This window comes from Papio anubis, chromosome 16, assembly GCF_008728515.1.
Source record: "Papio anubis isolate 15944 chromosome 16, Panubis1.0, whole genome shotgun sequence".
NCBI classification, from domain to species: domain Eukaryota; kingdom Metazoa; phylum Chordata; class Mammalia; order Primates; family Cercopithecidae; genus Papio; species Papio anubis.
The window spans coordinates 532,093-547,262 of NC_044991.1; the positions used below are offsets into that span (position 1 = coordinate 532,093).

At 62.1% G+C, this 15,170-nt stretch overlaps 1 protein-coding gene across 10 annotated transcripts; it reads right to left on the bottom strand.

Annotated features, from left to right (window-relative positions):
- Positions 1-436: 436 nt before the first annotated feature.
- Positions 437-14,499, bottom strand: TRABD (TraB domain containing). Of its 10 annotated transcripts, XM_031656164.1 has the most exons (11): positions 9,578-9,677; positions 8,871-9,050; positions 7,203-7,269; positions 6,730-6,808; positions 5,845-6,011; positions 5,306-5,446; positions 2,675-2,785; positions 2,438-2,577; positions 2,034-2,221; positions 1,843-1,954; positions 437-1,684 (listed from the first exon to the last, which is right to left on the bottom strand). In XM_031656164.1, the coding sequence occupies exons 3-11, from the start codon at positions 7,233-7,235 to the stop codon at positions 1,510-1,512; spliced, it is 1,146 nt and encodes a 381-aa protein (XP_031512024.1). In that variant the 5' UTR covers positions 7,236-7,269; positions 8,871-9,050; positions 9,578-9,677; the 3' UTR covers positions 437-1,509. The 10 variants fall into 10 exon arrangements, with proteins under 10 accessions (XP_031512024.1, XP_009215818.2, XP_009215817.2 ...); XM_009217554.3 differs by lacking the exons at positions 8,871-9,050; positions 9,578-9,677 and adding an exon at positions 14,422-14,499; XM_009217553.3 differs by lacking the exons at positions 8,871-9,050; positions 9,578-9,677 and adding an exon at positions 14,397-14,496.
- Between the last annotated feature and the right edge of the window lie 671 nt (positions 14,500-15,170).

The following is a 15,170-nucleotide window of genomic DNA, read 5'->3' on the forward strand; positions in this document are numbered from 1 at the left end:
CCGGATGAGGGACAACGTGGTGAAGTGCCTGTGCCCGACCCTCCCCTGTAGCCCACAGCAACCGTTCCCTCCTCAGCAGCCCCCGCCTGGCCGCTCTGGGCACCCCTGTTCCCTGTTCCCCAGGCCCTGGGCCCTCCTGATCTGTCTCCTCGACCCCCGGCCCGGGTCTGGCTCAGTCTGTCCACACTCTGGAATCTGGTGGGACTGGGTATGGAGGGTCTTGAGTGTCAGCAGGCCACCTGCGTCCCACCTGGTGGGTGAGAAGGGTCCCACAGGTCAGCATGGAGGGACAGTGATCCTGTCTCTTCCGCTGGAAACCAGGCAAGCTCCCCCAGGGCCCCTGCAGGGCCCCCAGCACACGCTGCCCTGGAGCATGGGGGAAGAGGCCGGGATCCTTCATTACCTGAACCCCATTTCCACACGTCACAAAACAGGATTTCCAAAATTAGAATTTATTTCAGTTTCTAAGGAATGAATCCCCGAGTGTGGCAGGAAGGACACGGCCAGCTCCTGATGCACACTTGATTTGACTCAACACTGAGTCGGGACAGACACAACCAGAGGTGACCTGGGTCCACGCTGGGGCTGCACAGGCCGTGTCCTGGACAGCCAGGAGGGAGGCCCCGCACACAAGACGGCCGCCGGGCAGGGGGCCTGAGCGGGGCAGGCCCGGCCATAGCCCATGTCCTTGGCCTTCCACATAGGTGCACACATTCTCTGCCCACAGAGGGCCAGACACCCTGGGCACCCCCTCACTCCGGGGGCTCAGGACACAGGCTTCCAGGTGAGGCTGCGCCTGGAGCCAGAGCTGATGTTTGGCTGCACACAAGCCCACGAGGGACAGACCCCAGAACACGAATTCTGTCCCCCTGGATTTAAGGCTGGTGTTTTTTGACATTTACTTCAGTTTTTCTCTTTGAAATTAAAATTACCTGAGTAAAAGATTTTGAGACATTAAAAAAGCCAAAAACACAGAATCCCTGCAGGCAGATGGCGCCGGGGAGGTGGCCGGGGCCAGGATGCCGGGGGCATGGTAGGGTTGGCTGGAGCTCAAGGGCTGGGCCTTTGTCCCAGTCTCGCCTGCCCTGGAGCCCCCAGGAGCCGCCCCTGGGCCGAAGCTCCCATGGCTGGAGCACAGGAAGGCACAGTGAGGTAGGGACAGTGGCCATTGTCCCCCGCCCGCCACCAGGGCTCAGAGGGCAGCGCACACCTCGGCTCCTCCAAGCCCCTGCCTCCTCGGAGCTGGGCGTCTTGTCCAGAGGCCGGTGAACGGCCCCTGCAGTATGGGAGGGGAGGGGCTGCCGGGAGGCCTGAGCTCAGACAGTTAAATAATCCTTTATTTGGGTGGGCTGAGGGAGGGGTGACTGGACCAGGAGGGCAGGCGAGGCCGGGCCCAGACCCCCATGGGGGGTGGCAGGGGCCTCCGGCGGGCTAGGATGCGCCTGGCACCCAGGAAGTGCCGCGGGGGCACTGGCTCCTCAGGGGCCCAAGCGGGCAGGGAGCAGTCTCCTACTTGTGCCGGGCCTCGGTCACCCTCTGCAGGCAGTACTGCGCGGCGGGCAGCGACAGGACCAGGCTCGCAGTGCGGCGGCCCATCCAGTACAGGCTGTAGCCCAGCAGACCGAAGAAGGCGGCCTTCACGGCCAACCGAGACACTCTGCCGGAGACGGACGGCGGGGGCACGCTGCGGGAGGGAGGGGGCGCTGGGCCTGGCTGGGGGTGGGCTCCCCACACCCCAGCCCCCACGTCTGGGTCACCGCCATGTGCGGTTGGCCTCCCGGGGGCTCAGCCTCCACCTGGGGGCTTGCGGGGCGGGGCTCGCGGGGTGGGGTGGGCGCTCACGTCATGATCTCCTGGATGTTGAGGTCGGTGCTCCAGTTCTTCTCAATGCCAGGCACGTGGCCCATGCCCACGACGCCCACCACCACAGAGGGGACACACTTCCTGGGCTCGGCTGTGGGGAAGGACAAGGGGTCAGTACCCGCTCGGGCCTCAGCCTCACGGGCGGCCCCGTGCCCAGGGACAGCCGTCACCGTCAGAGGCCCGGGGCAGCTCAAGGCGCCGGGCGGCCTGGCGCAGCATGTAGGTCAGGTAGACGTCGCGCTCCGAGACAATGGTGCGGTGCAGGTCCGGGAACTCGCCGATCATCTCAGCCATCATCTGCTCCAGCAGGTCCTTCTGCTTGCAGCGTTCCACGTCGTCCTTGCTGTGGAGAGGGTGGCTGCAGCCCCGCAGGGATGGGGCAGCGTGTTGGGGGAGGGCTGGCACCGTGGACACCGGGCAGGGACCACAGCACGTTTGTTTGGGATTTGTGGCAGACGGAAAGGGCAGGGAAGGCCTCGAGTGAGGACTGGCTGCGCTTGGACCTGCACAGGAAGGCCTGGAGCCTCCCGCAGACCACCCTGCAGGCCAGCCGGGGTCCTGGGGGCAGCCCTACCTGATGGGGTCTGACAGGAAGCACAGGCCCCAAGCCAGCCTGACCTTCTGCCAGAAGGAGAGCGCAGCGATGGCCCTCTTGAAGGTGACAGGGATGGGCCGGTCACCCAGATGGAACTTGCAGAAAGGCACCTTGCTGGCCTGGAGCAGAGGCTGGGCGTTGGGGAGCAGTGGGAGCCCCAGACCACCCCTGTGAGCCACATCCCTGTGGTCACCCCCTACCTCGCCCTGTGCCCACCTCCTTGAAGGCCTCCCTGAACTCGCCACCCGGGGCCATGCCCAGCTGCTCGGTGATGTGCGCAGACACCTTCAGCAGCAGCATCTGCATCAGCCCCGACATGAGCCCGTTCTGCAGAGAGAGGGAGCAGGCGTCAGCTGGAGGGGTGGGGCTGCGGGGTGCGCTGGGGGAACGGCAGAACTGGGATGGCAGGCAGCACCAGCACAGAGCTCCGCCCCAGCCCCGTGCTGTGTCCTCGGCCCCCTCCCCGACAGGTGCAGGACCACCCTAGCATACAGAGGGTGGGACCAGAGCAGGGAGTGCTGGCTCAACAGTCACTTCTCAAAGGTAGCTCCCTTCAGAAAAGGCCTTCACAGGCCGGGTGCAGTGGCTCACGCCTGTAATGCCAGCACTTTTGGAGGCCGAGGCGGGCGGATCACTTGAGGTCAGGAATTCTCTCAGACCAGCCTGGCCAACATGGCGAAACCCCATCTCTATTAAAAATATAAAAATTGGCCGGGCGTGGTGGCTCAAGCCTGTAATCCCAGCACTTTGGGAGGCCGAGGCGGGTGGATCACGAGGTCAGGAGATCGAGACCATCCTGGCTAACATGGTGAAACCCCGTCTCTACTAAAAATACAAAAAACTAGCCGGGCGTGGTGGCGGGCGCCTGTAGTCCCAGCTACTCGGAGGCTGAGGCGGGAGAATGGCGAACCCGGGAGGTGGAGCTTGCAGTGAGCCGAGATCGGGCCACTGCACTCTAGCCTGGGCCACACAGCGAGACTCCGTCTCAAAAAAAAAAAATATATATATATATATATACACATATATAAAAATTAGCCGGGTGTGGTGGTGGGCACCTGTAATCCCAGCTACCCAGGAGGCTATGGCAGAATCACTTGAACCCCAGAGGCAGAGGTTGCAGTGAGCCAAGATCACACCACTGCACTCCAGCCTGGGCGACAGAGCGAGACTGCTCCGTCTCAAAAAAAAAAAAAGAAAAGAAAAAAGATCTTCACGAGGTGGTCTTGTGCTGCAAAGGGGCCGCCTTGAGCTGGCACGGACACTGGGCGCTGGGCAGGCAGGCCGGAGACAGGGCCTTGCCACTCACCTGCCTGCTGAGGCCAGCACAGCACTGCCGCTGGTGCAGACGCCAGGCCACCCACATCTTCAGCAACCACAGCCTGAGACCTACTGCCCCGGGTCTCGCCGGCCAGCTGGGGCCACAGGGGTGTCCACGCGTGGAGATGCTGCCCACAGAAGGGCAGCAAAGCCCCGGGGGCCACGCAGCGCCGGGCAATTGCTCACACCCTGCACACGCCCAGGGAAGGTCTGGGCCTGAGCCCTGGGAATGTCCCATCTGATGGAGGGCCCGTGTTTCTCCTGGGCCCAGGCCACCCTGGAGAGCCCGGGCTAACTTAGGATAAGATGTGCATGGGGCCTTGGTCTGCTGGGACCAGCTCCACCTCTGGAGGGGCTGGGGCCTGAGCTCAGCTATGCCTGTGACCAACCCTGGTAGAAACCCAGACACCAGGGCACAGCGAGCCTCCCCCGGGAGGGGACAGGTGAATCGGACACCTGGTGTCTCCCAGACCCTGCCCCACACCCCCTTCCCTCTGTGATGCCGCAGCACTGAGCACCACAGCACTGCCGAATTCTATGCCCCTTCGAGATCACTGGGCCCCAGGCTCTGGTGGGGAGGCTATCTGGCACTGGGCCCTGGCTGGACTGGGGACTGCCCTTTACAAGATGGCCCACAGAGGTCCGTGGTGACTTCCCTCACCTGGAGAAATTAAAAAATGAAAGGCAGGTGCCAAATGTTTAGGGACGTTTCTACAAGATCTCATTACAATTGTTTCCTTTGAACAGGGGGAAGGCAAACTGACTAGGGCTGGGGTCAGGTATCCCTTTGAAAACACAAAGATCAGCCGGGCATGGTGGCTCATGCCTGTAATCCCAACACTCTGGGGGCCGAGGTGGGTGGATTGCCTGAGCTCAGGAGTTTGAGATGAGCCTGGGAAAAATGGCAAAACCCCATCTCTACTAAAAATACAAAAAATTAGCCGGGTGTGGTGGCGGGCACCTGTAATCCCAGCTACCCAGGAAGCTGAGGCAGGAGAATCGCTAGAACCCAGGAGGCGAAGGTTGCAGTGAGCTGAGATTGCACCACTGCATTCCAGCCTAGACAACAGAGCAAGACTCTGTCTTTAAAAAAAACAAAACAAACAAACAAAAACAAAAACACAAAGAGCAGTGAGGAAGTCCTGCCTCAGCAGTCACTGCAAGGCTGGAGAAGTGGGGACAGGAGGAGCCCTGAGCCCCACCCACTTTGGGGCCTGGGTGCGGTACCTGGGGGGCCAGCCTTGCAGTGAGACCTGACCCGTCCCCAGCGAAGGCTCAGCAGCCCAGTCCTCGGGCGACCAGCCCCGGTCTCAGCTTGGAGAGCCACCCGTTTCCCCCTCCCTTGCCTGAAACCGGGTAATGGAGCCTCTTACCTTTCTCCTGCCCCAGGGGAGGTCCCCAACCCGGTAATCCCCAGGGCGGGCCAGGCACAGCCACACTGACTGGGGCCATGGGCCGTGGGAGGAACCTGGGCAACAGGCGCACAGGTGGCTTTGACCCTGACCCCGACCCCGACCCGCGGCTGCGCACCTGCCTCACGGCCTGCTGCAGCTTCTCCAGGCTGAGCTCCTGCGCCTCCCGCAGCAGCGTGCTCTCATCCATCTTCAGCATGGACACACGGTACTGGCAGAGCTCCACGACCACCACGTCAGGCTGCACCTCCCGGATGGTCTGCAACAGCCGCAGGCCACGCCTTGTGAACATGGCCAGCTCCCTGCCCCTCAGCACAGCTGACACCAGCACCAGGGGCCCCATCCCAGGGGCAGCCAGCGTTGGCGTCACCCCAGGGCTAGCTAACCCCGCTGCTGCAGTGACAGCTCGATTCTTCAAGCAACAAGAGAGGAAGCTGTGAAGCTTGTTCACTTGTCAAGTGGGAAGACGCACGAGGCTGTTATGGCTCCCAGGCAGGAAGCCCACCGCGCCACTCCCAGGGACCACAGAGTGTTGAAGCAGATGGCCTGCGGTGCACACACACGGGCACACGGGCCCTGCCACGAGGTCCCTTTGAGTGCAGGACACAGGAGCTTACACCAACCCGCGTACGGGCTGTGGCGGGCGGTGGCGCTCACCTTCACGACGTCCCTCTTGCTGTCGTCGCTGAAGTGGGCTGTCCCCACCACGTACACCCTGCTCCCATCTTCAGCCACCAGCTGGGTCACAGTACGCGGCAGGTTGGGCTGCTGACGCCGCCGCTTTAGCTTCATCTCCAGGAGCAGATTGAAGGCGTCCACGTCAGCTGCAATAGCAGCACAGGCCGTTGTGGGGCCGGGCCCACCCAGGGACACCGCCGGGCCCACCCAGGGACACCACCAGGCCCGCTGGCAGCCTGGGCTCCGGAACCCTCCCGGGTTCTGAGAATCAAACAGGTGCAGAGCACACGCCCCCTGGCGAGCATCACACGCCACATGCTTGGCCTGCCCGGTGATGGAGACACCAGCTACCAACTCTGTGAGCTGGATGCCGTCGAGAAGCCAGGGCCTCAGGAGTCCTGTGCCCCATACACCCCGTGAGGGCGACCCTGGGGGCTGCTGTGGATGACGCCTGGTGTGGGGGACAGTGGGGGGCAGGTGCTGCAGGGGGCTTAGCTAGGGGAGGGGCTCTGAGGCAAAGCAGGCCCCCCACCCCACTCAGGAGGGACAGGCTGAGGCCACAGCAAGGAGGGACTCCCATGCCGCTCACACTACTTGTGCTCAAGAGCCCCTCCAGGGGCCGGCCTGTGCTGTTGGCAGCCCCTCCAAGAGGCTCCACTGTCAGGCAGGGCCCAGGAGCAGCTGCTGTTGGGGGGCAGGTCTGCCCTCTGGAGCACCAGGCCCAGCAGCACTTACCCCAGGTCTCGGCCAGGACCCTGCTCACCACAAGCTCCAAGCCCCTAGCAGCGGTTGGCTGCCTCCCCCTCCTCCTTGACTCAACAGCCCAACATGGGGGAACGTGCCAGGGCCCTGAGGGAGACATACACAGGTTCTGGGGGTCCCCAGAAAGCACCCTGGGCACCGGCTCTGAAGCCTCCGACGACACAACAGGTTCCACGTTGGCCTGCAGGTGGAAGGGAGAGTTCAAGTCAGGGTCCATGCACCCCAGAAAGCCAGGGCTCCGTGGCAATTCCACGGACCACGTACCCTGGAAAGGGCCCTGTGGCCACTCCGTGGACCACACACCCTGAAAAGCAGGGTCCGTGGCCGCTCCGTGGAGCCTAGGCCCCTTGCTGCTTGGCTGTCACTGGCATGGCTGCCATCAAGCTAGGCAGACAGGGCCACCAGCCACCTCAGCCCAGGGCCCCTCTCCCTCGGAGGTGCCTCCTGCCTGACCCTGGAGAGCCCTGTGAAGATCACCTTTGCAGAACAGCTGCCAGGGACCGACCCCGAGAACCCACACAGTGGGGAGGTCCCCCACCCCTGCCTCTGTGCATCCAGACCAGCCTCTACCTCACCTCATGCGGTGGCTGCTGCTCCTCCCCGTCCATGGCTGGGCAGTGGCTTCTTGCACAGGTGGGGAGCCTGAGGAGAGGCATGAGAGGCGAGTTTCCACCTGGAGCCCCAGGCCTGGCTCAGGACTCACTGCGTAGTGCTCTGTCAGTCTAGAACCATCTGTTGGGCGGGACTGGGGGCTCCTTTCCCCATATCCCCAAACGCCTCCTGCCCATCAAAGGCTACTGAGGTCCAGGGTGCATTCAGGTCAGGCCCGGGTGGGAACAGCCAGCAGGTCCCCGGGGACCCCCCATAAGCAAAATGCAGACGGGCTAGGGTGGGCTGCTGGTGCTCAGGCCTCATTCAGAACAGGGCCAGAGCTGCCCAACCTTCACCGCGGCATGGCGGGCAGACACAGGAAGGCGGCCCTGGGCTCCGTGCCTGATCTCAGGACACAGAACGCAGCTTCTGACACGTGGCAAAGACCCCAGGGCCTTTGTACAAAAGCCACTTCCCCTTTCGGTAACTACAGCCCAGGCAACGTCATCAGAGTCAGTACAGACAGAGGAATCCGCAAAGCACACAGTTCAACGTGTTTGGAGCCAAAACCTTCTCTCCCAGATTAAGAGACAAACATGGTGTGGAAGGAACCATGGCAGAAACCCGGACAGGCTGGGGCAGCCATGCGAGGGGGCTGCCCCAACGTGTCACAGCTCCCCACAGACCCTCAGAGAGAAACCAGGAGCTCAGGCTGGGGGCCCAGGAGCCTAAGGAAGAGAAAGAAAACAGCCAGGCGCCTGTAGCACCAGAGGCACATGCCGGCCAAGACCCATGGCGCCCCTTGAGGTGGGGGCAGGGACCAGCAGGTTGTCCTGAGACTGGCCACGGAATGCCAGGAGCGACTGTTGACAAAGTCAATGGCTCATGCATGTCCTGGCAGATGGATGTGTCGCCAGGCAGAATCATTAAAATATCCAAAACAGGCCAGGCATGGTGGCTCACACCTGTAATCCTAGCACTTTGGGAGGCCAAAGTGGGCAGATTGCCTGAGCTCAGGAGTTCAAGACCAGCCTGGCCAACACAGACCATCCTGGTGAAACCAAGTCTCTACTAAAAATACACAAATTAACCAGGTGTGGTGGTGCATGCCTGTAATCCCAGCTACTGGGGAGGCTGATGCAGGAGAATCGCTCTGAACCTGGGAGGCAGAGGTTGCAGTGAGCTGAGATCATGTCACTGCATTCCGGCCTGGGTGACAAAGGGAGACTCTGTCTCAAGAGAAAAAAAAAAAAGTAAAAAAAAAAAGAGCCGTTGGGAACTATTCTGAACTGTCCAGTCTTGCAAGGCATTGTGGTTTTGTCTTGAAGCGTCTGCATCAGTCAGAGACGAGCATCTGTGGAGGACACAACAGGGCTTGTATGTGCTTCAGAAGGGGCCACTGCCAGGTTCTGCTCTGATGCCTGCGTGCATCTGGGGTCATTCTCGTATCACTACTGCTGCCCACTTCTCAGAACTCATAAGAAAAAGGAACAATGAGTAATAAGATGCTACGTCAGGTTCCTTTCCTCTGCAAACCCTGTTGGCACACAGCCGCAAGCACAGACCCCGGCCCCAGCCAGGACTCACGGACCCAGCTGGGTCCTGGCCACGCATGTCCGAGTTAAGATGCCTCCAAGCTCAGGTGTCCTCACCTGTGAACAGGAAGGAGCTCTCCATGCAGTGTCTAGGAGGGCAGTCAGAGGAGGGGGGTGGCAGGGACAGTTCTGAGCAGGGGAAGGGGCCTCAGTGCAACCAGAGGCCCCATCTGAAGCCGACCAAGAAGAGGGCAGCCCACCCTGAGGACAGCCGGGACTTCTGGAAGAGGAACTGGCCTGGTTTGGGGCAGGTGGTGCAATGGGGCCATGGTCAGGGGAGGTCAGCTGAGACTAAAGAGACAGCTGATAAACACCAGGCTGGCCTGGGAACCCAGTCCTCATGCCCCCGGGGGCCTTGAGCCTCTGCAGAGGGCAAGGGGAGCCCACCCCACAGGCTCCCCTCTAGGGCCGTGCGGCCTTGGCAGGGGGTCCCACTCCTTTCCACCTGGGTTTGAGTCTGGACCCAACCCTGGCCTGGGCGTCTTAATGGTTGGCATATCCAGGAAGTGCTGCTGGCACTGGTCAGAGCAAAGGCCTCGGCAGCTTGGGCCGCCTCCTTCCCCTTTTGCAGATGAAAGCTACAAAACCCGCTGGAAGCTGTTGTGAGCAGCTGCCAGGCCAGCTGGCCCAGACAAGCACCCGGTCCGGGGGATGGCCGCCTCCCTGGGTCCAGCTGCACATGGAAGTTGGGACTCTTACGAGCACGGGGGAGCACTAGGCTGGAGTCTGGGAGGCAGTTTCTTAGGAGCGCGGGGGAAACTCACACACGGAAGTCGGGACTCTGAGAGCAGCGCAAGGCTGCCAGCACGCACGGGGGAAACTCCTTAAAGAAACTCTTGTGCAGCCGGTGGGAGGCTGCCTCGGCCCAGCCAACGGGAGGCGCCCACGTTGCCACAGCCCTTCCCCCATGGGTGTGGCAGCCCCAGGTCTGCGGTCAGCCCCCGCCCTCCACCCAGCCTGGCCAGACCCGCCTCTGAGGCCGGTCCCGGGTGCGCCTGTGGCCATGGACAGGGCAGGATCTCAGTTGCAGCAGCAGGCGCTGGTCCTGACCCCAGTCGTGCCACGGGGTGGGCGTGCACAGGTCTCCTGTCGGGGCGGGCAGAGAAGCCTTCCTGGCCGGCAGCCAAGCCTTGAGCAGGATGATGTCAGTGCCACCAGAGGCAGTGCCAGCCCCCAGCCCTGGCCCCTGAAGCCTCTCAGCAGAGGCGTGCTGCCCGCAGGGGGCCAGGCGGAAGGTCACTGAGGCCCCTCCAGCACCTAAAGCCCGTGATTCTGGGGGACATATCTGGCAGTCCCCCTCACAGTCCCAGCACTCTCTTTCCCTCCTCGCTGAGGCCCCTGGAAGCTCTAGGGTGTGATTTCAGGTCACCAGCCCTCCTCCCTCTAGCCTGCTCCAGGCAGCCGTGCTCTCAGACATTTACAGCTGGGCCCAAAGCCTCTCCCAAGCTGCCTGGTGGTGAGCAAAGGGCCCTGGCCCGAAAGCCACAGATGCTGGGCCTGGACTCTGAAGTGTCTTCAGAGGCAATGTCTGAAGAACCACCCACCTGGATCCCACCCCTACAACCTCTGGGTCTCAGCAGAGCATCACCTGGGGTCCGGCCAGCGCACACTGCAGCCACCCGCTTCCTACCTGTCCTTTTCAGATACGCTCAGGCCCATCAGCAGAGACCAGCGGACCCCAGCTGCCCCTCCGGGGGGACAGACACCTCTCCTTCCCAAATCCCCAGTGCTGGCACTGCCCCAGGGAGCCTCACAGCAGCTTCTGGCCTTGTTAGCCGTGAGGCCAACCCGCTGGGAGGCAGTGCAGCCTGGAAGGAAGCCAGACGCTTCTATCAGACCAGCTGTGCTTCACTCTCCCTGCCCCGCACAGATGTCCACCGACCAGGACTGGGGTGGGTGCTGAACACGATTTGTGGGAGATGCCTCCTGAGCACGGGTAGCCGGCAGACAGGGTCCTCAGATCTCAGACCCCAGCGCTGCCCTGGGCAGGATGCTTCAAACAAGCCTCCGGTTAAGACGGGAACTTGCCTCCAGGGTCAGCATCCCACCTGTCCCACACAGGTGGCCCTCTCTTGGCTGCAAGCACAAGCCACATGCAGACGCTGCTTTAGCAGTCGGCCTCAGCCTCTGAGCTTCTCTGCCACAGCATGATCTGTCCCAAAGGCAAAGAACAGGGTGGAGACCCACAGGGCAAGAAAAGACTCAGCAGCTTGGTTTCAGGAGACCCTAGACACTGCCTCTGAAGACATTTGTTCTCCAAGGGCTGTTCCTCATCCGTGAAAAGCGATATCTGGCTTTGGAAACCATGATCCTCTGTGCAGACGAAGCCTCTGAGAGTTCCCAACAGCCCAGGAGGACATCTGTTCTGCACGAGAAAAGCCCTAGACACAAAATCAGAGCAGCATCTATAGTCCTTTGGCATCAGAGAAGGCTGTTTGCATCCAATGTCCCACAGGGCATCTGTCCCAGGACGTGACATCCAGTCCCAGGCTGTTTGCATCCAATGTCCTGCAACGTCAGGCTCCACAGATGCCTCAGACGGCACATCCCACCTGCCTGCTCAGGCCCCACTGCTACAGACTGAACTGTGTTCCCCAAAACCCACAGGTTAGAGCCCTAACTCCCACTATGAAGGTATTAGAAGGTGGGGCCTCCGGGAGGTGATCAGGTTCAGATGAGGTCATAAGTGCAAAGCCCCAGTGACGGGGTTAGTACTCCTGGAAAAGACACCACAGAGCTCTCGCTCCCCAAGGTGAGAACGCCGCAAGAGGGCCCGTCTACAAGCCAGGAGGCTGGATGGCAACCAGTGACCTTTGACCTGGGTCGTCCAGCCCCTAGAACTCTGAGAAAATTAATTTCTGTTAAGTTTTTTCCCAGCACCAGTGAGGCACGGTGGGAGAAGACTACTCGCCCACAGCCCCAGCTACTCAGGAGAGGCTGAGGTAGGAGAATTGTCTGAGGTCTGGAGTTTAAGACCAGCCTGGGCAACTTAGCGAGATCTCATTTTCTTTTTTTTTGTTTGAGACAGAGTGTCACTCTGTCGCCCAGGCTGGAGTGCCACAGCATGATCTCAGCTCACTGCAATCTCCCCCACCCCGGTGTCCAAGCGATTCTCCTGCCTCAGCCTCCTGAGTAGCTGGGATTACAGGCGCACGCCACCACACCCAGCTAATTTTTGTATTTTTAGTAGAGATAGGCTTTCACCATTTTGGCCAGGCCAGTGTTGAACTCCTGACCTCCTGATCCACCTGCCGCGGCCTCCCAAAGTGCTGGGATTACAGGCGTGAGCCACCGCGCCAGGCCGAGACCTCATTTTTGTTTTTGTTTTTGAGACAGAGTCACACTCTGTTGCCCAGGCTGGAGTGCAGTGGCGTGATCTCGACCTCTGCCTCCCGGGTTCGAGTGATTCTCCTGCCTCAGCCACCCAAGTAGCTGGGATTACAGGCACCTACTACCACGTCTGGCTAATTTTTGTATTTTTAGTAGAGACGGGGTTTTGCCATATTGGCCAGGCTGCTCTTGAACTCCTGACCTCAAGCGATCCACCCGCCTCAGCCTCCCAAAGTGCTGGGATTACAGGTGTGAGCCACCACACCCAGCCTGTTTTTTTTTTGTTTTTCTTTTGAGATGGAGTCTCGCTCTGTTGCCCAGGCTGGAGTGGGTACGATCTCGGCTCACTGCAAGCTCCGCCTCCTGAGTTCATACCATTCTCCTGCCTCAGCCTCCTGAGTAGCTGGGACTACAGGCGCTTGCCACCATGCCGACTAATTTTTTGTATTTTTTAGCAGAGACGGGGTTTCACCATGTTAGCCAGGATGGTCTCGATCTCCTGACCTTGTGATCTGCCAGCCTCGGCCTCCCAAAGTGCTGGGATTATAGGCGTACACCAACACACCCAGCCCAGCCTATTGTTTTTTTAAAGTTTCCTGGTCTGTGATGTTTTGTTACAGCAGCCAGAGCTAAGACACCCATCCTATCCCCTTCACCCTACTAGAGACTGTCTCCCAGACTCCAGCCTAGCTTCCTAGTGCAGACCAAAAGCTAGCTAGCACCAAATGCAGTTCCCAGAAAAAACCCATCTCTCAACCAACCCACTAGACCGGCTCAGAAAGCCCAGGTTCCAAACTGGTCAGACCTGGGGGTTGCAGAAATGACAAACTCGGAGGGACCAGGGTGTGGCCCAGAGCTCTGACCTCCCCTGCTTCCCATTTCTGAGGCTGGCGCCTTTGGCCACAGGAAACCTCTCCCGGGTCTGGTGGGACCGCTTCACGCAGGTGTGGCAGAACTGGGAGACGGGAAACACACCTGAGCCAGAACCCGAGGCCTCCTTGCCAGCACACCTGGCAGCCCCCAACCTCCTGGGACTTGGTCACAGCCAACGCACAGCCCCCACACTGACCACCATGCAGGGGGCCCCACAGGCTCCTGCCACCCGCCCACCCTGCCAGGCCCCCTCCTCGGACCCCACAGCATCAGGGCCTCCGGCGAGGCTGGCCAGCGGCCCCACCAGTCATACTGCAGGGGCGGCGGCAGCAAGCGGGGAGCAGAGACACACAGGGCAGTGAGCCTGGCGGCCTGCACAGCCTCTTTAGGGACCTACAAGCTAGGAGGCGTCCATCTGGAGGCTACCGAGGCTGCGGGAGTCCCGCAGGGACCTCAGCACCTTCGCAAGTTCCTGGTTGTTTCTGGGACGCCAGTGCCCAGACAGCTCCCACTCCATTTTTCTTGTAAGAGTTTTGAAAAAGACACACGGCAGCTTCACGGTAGCTCAGTTACAAAGACCTTTTAAGTTTGGGCTGAGCACAGCGGGGGACGATCTGGCGTCCACTTCGCCCATATGGGAACCCCGCTCTGCTCCACTTGAAGGGCAAAGGCACCTACAGAGGAGCGAAGCCCCAGGTTTCAGCGGGGCCGGAGGGACAACGGGGGTCCGGGGCCTCACGCTTGGCCTCCTCCAGCGCCCCCAGAGACCCGCAGGCCTGGGCCGCCTTCCTCCACTCTCACCTCGGCCGGCTCCACCGCAGGCGAGAGGCGGGGATGGTTGGGGCCCTCCCGACCCGCGAGGACCCCGGGACTAGAGGTCCGACCCGCGCCCTCCCGCGAGGCCGCAGCTGACCCTCCCGGCCCCAGCCCTGGGGGCTCCGCTCCTCGGCAGCGTCGCTCCAGGCAGCGGTGGCGGGGAACGCTCGGGGCCTGCTCCCACCCCAAACCTGACCCGGGCCTGACCCCCACGACCTGCTCCCCCGGCTCCGAAACCTGACCCCGGCCTGGCCCCCACGACCTGCTACCCTGGCCCCCAAACCTGACCCGGGTCCGGCCCCCCACGACCCTGCTCCACCGGCCCCAAACCCTGAACCTGACCCGGGCCTGACCCCCACGACCTGCTCCCCCGGCCCCAAAACCTGAACCTGACCCGGGCCTGACCCCCACGACCTGCTACCCCGGCCCCAAAACCTGACCCGGGCCTGACCCCCCCGGCCCCCACCCCCCGACTCGGGCTGGCTCCTCCCGCCCCCCACAGTCACCCCACGGCCCTGACCCGGGCCCGCCCCCCGCCTGGTGCCGGGCCCCGTCCTCACGCACGCGCTGTCCGCGCCGCGCGGCGTACCAAGGCGAGGCAGCGGCGCTCCTCAGCCGGCCTCCATGCGGCGCGGGACCTCAACGGACGGGGCGGGCTGGGGCCGAGGGGCGGGGCGGGGCGGACGGGCCAAGGGCGCCGGCGGCCGCGCGGCATGCCGGGAAAGGTAGTCCCACGCGCTTCCCGCTTGGCCCCGGCCTGCGACTGCTGACTACACTTCCCAGGGGGCCGCGCGCGAGGCCCCGCCCCGCCCCGGCGCCCCCGGGTCCTAAGGTGCACCGGCACGCACTAGGGAGGGAGGGTTCGAGTCCCGCCGCGGCCACGGCGTTGCTGCGAGGCGCGCTCACATTCTCTGGTCGCAGCTCCCAAGCTGTGAAATGGGGACAATGCTCGCACGGCGTCCACAGGGTGGTTTTGAGTCGAATGATATTGAAATGTAACTGTTTTGTGAGCCGTCAGTCCCACACGAAAGAGCCGATAGTGGGACGCGAGGAGCCGAGAACACGGGATCCGGGAACGCGCCGACAGGGCCTCGGCCCGACCCCCTCCCCTCTGGGGATCGGCCTAGTCCATCCTCCGGGAGTCAGCCCAGAGCCGTCCCTGATCCGGGACTCATGCCTCAGCGGGACCTCAGCCTTGCCGCAGGTTGGGGCACCCCGGGGAGGTCGGGTCCCAGGGGCCCCGCAGCCAGCCCGGCGTAGAACCGGGACCGGGTGGGAGTCTTAGGGCAGGCCGACCCCCGGCCTCATGGACCCTGGCGCGCGGTCACTTCCGATCGT

Bases quoted from the DNA above. Each gene is read 5' to 3' on its own strand.
- TRABD (XM_017945434.3), bottom strand. From the start codon at position 7,283: ATGCCTCTCCTCAGGCTCCCCACCTGTGCAAGAAGCCACTGCCCAGCC. The intron at 5,447-5,844 runs GTGAGCGCCACC...CGGCTGTTGCAG, and splicing joins GCAAGAGGGACGTCGTGAAG to ACCATCCGGGAGGTGCAGCC. The intron at 2,786-5,305 runs GTGCGCAGCCGC...CTCTCTCTGCAG, and splicing joins TGCAGCAGGCCGTGAGGCAG to AACGGGCTCATGTCGGGGCT.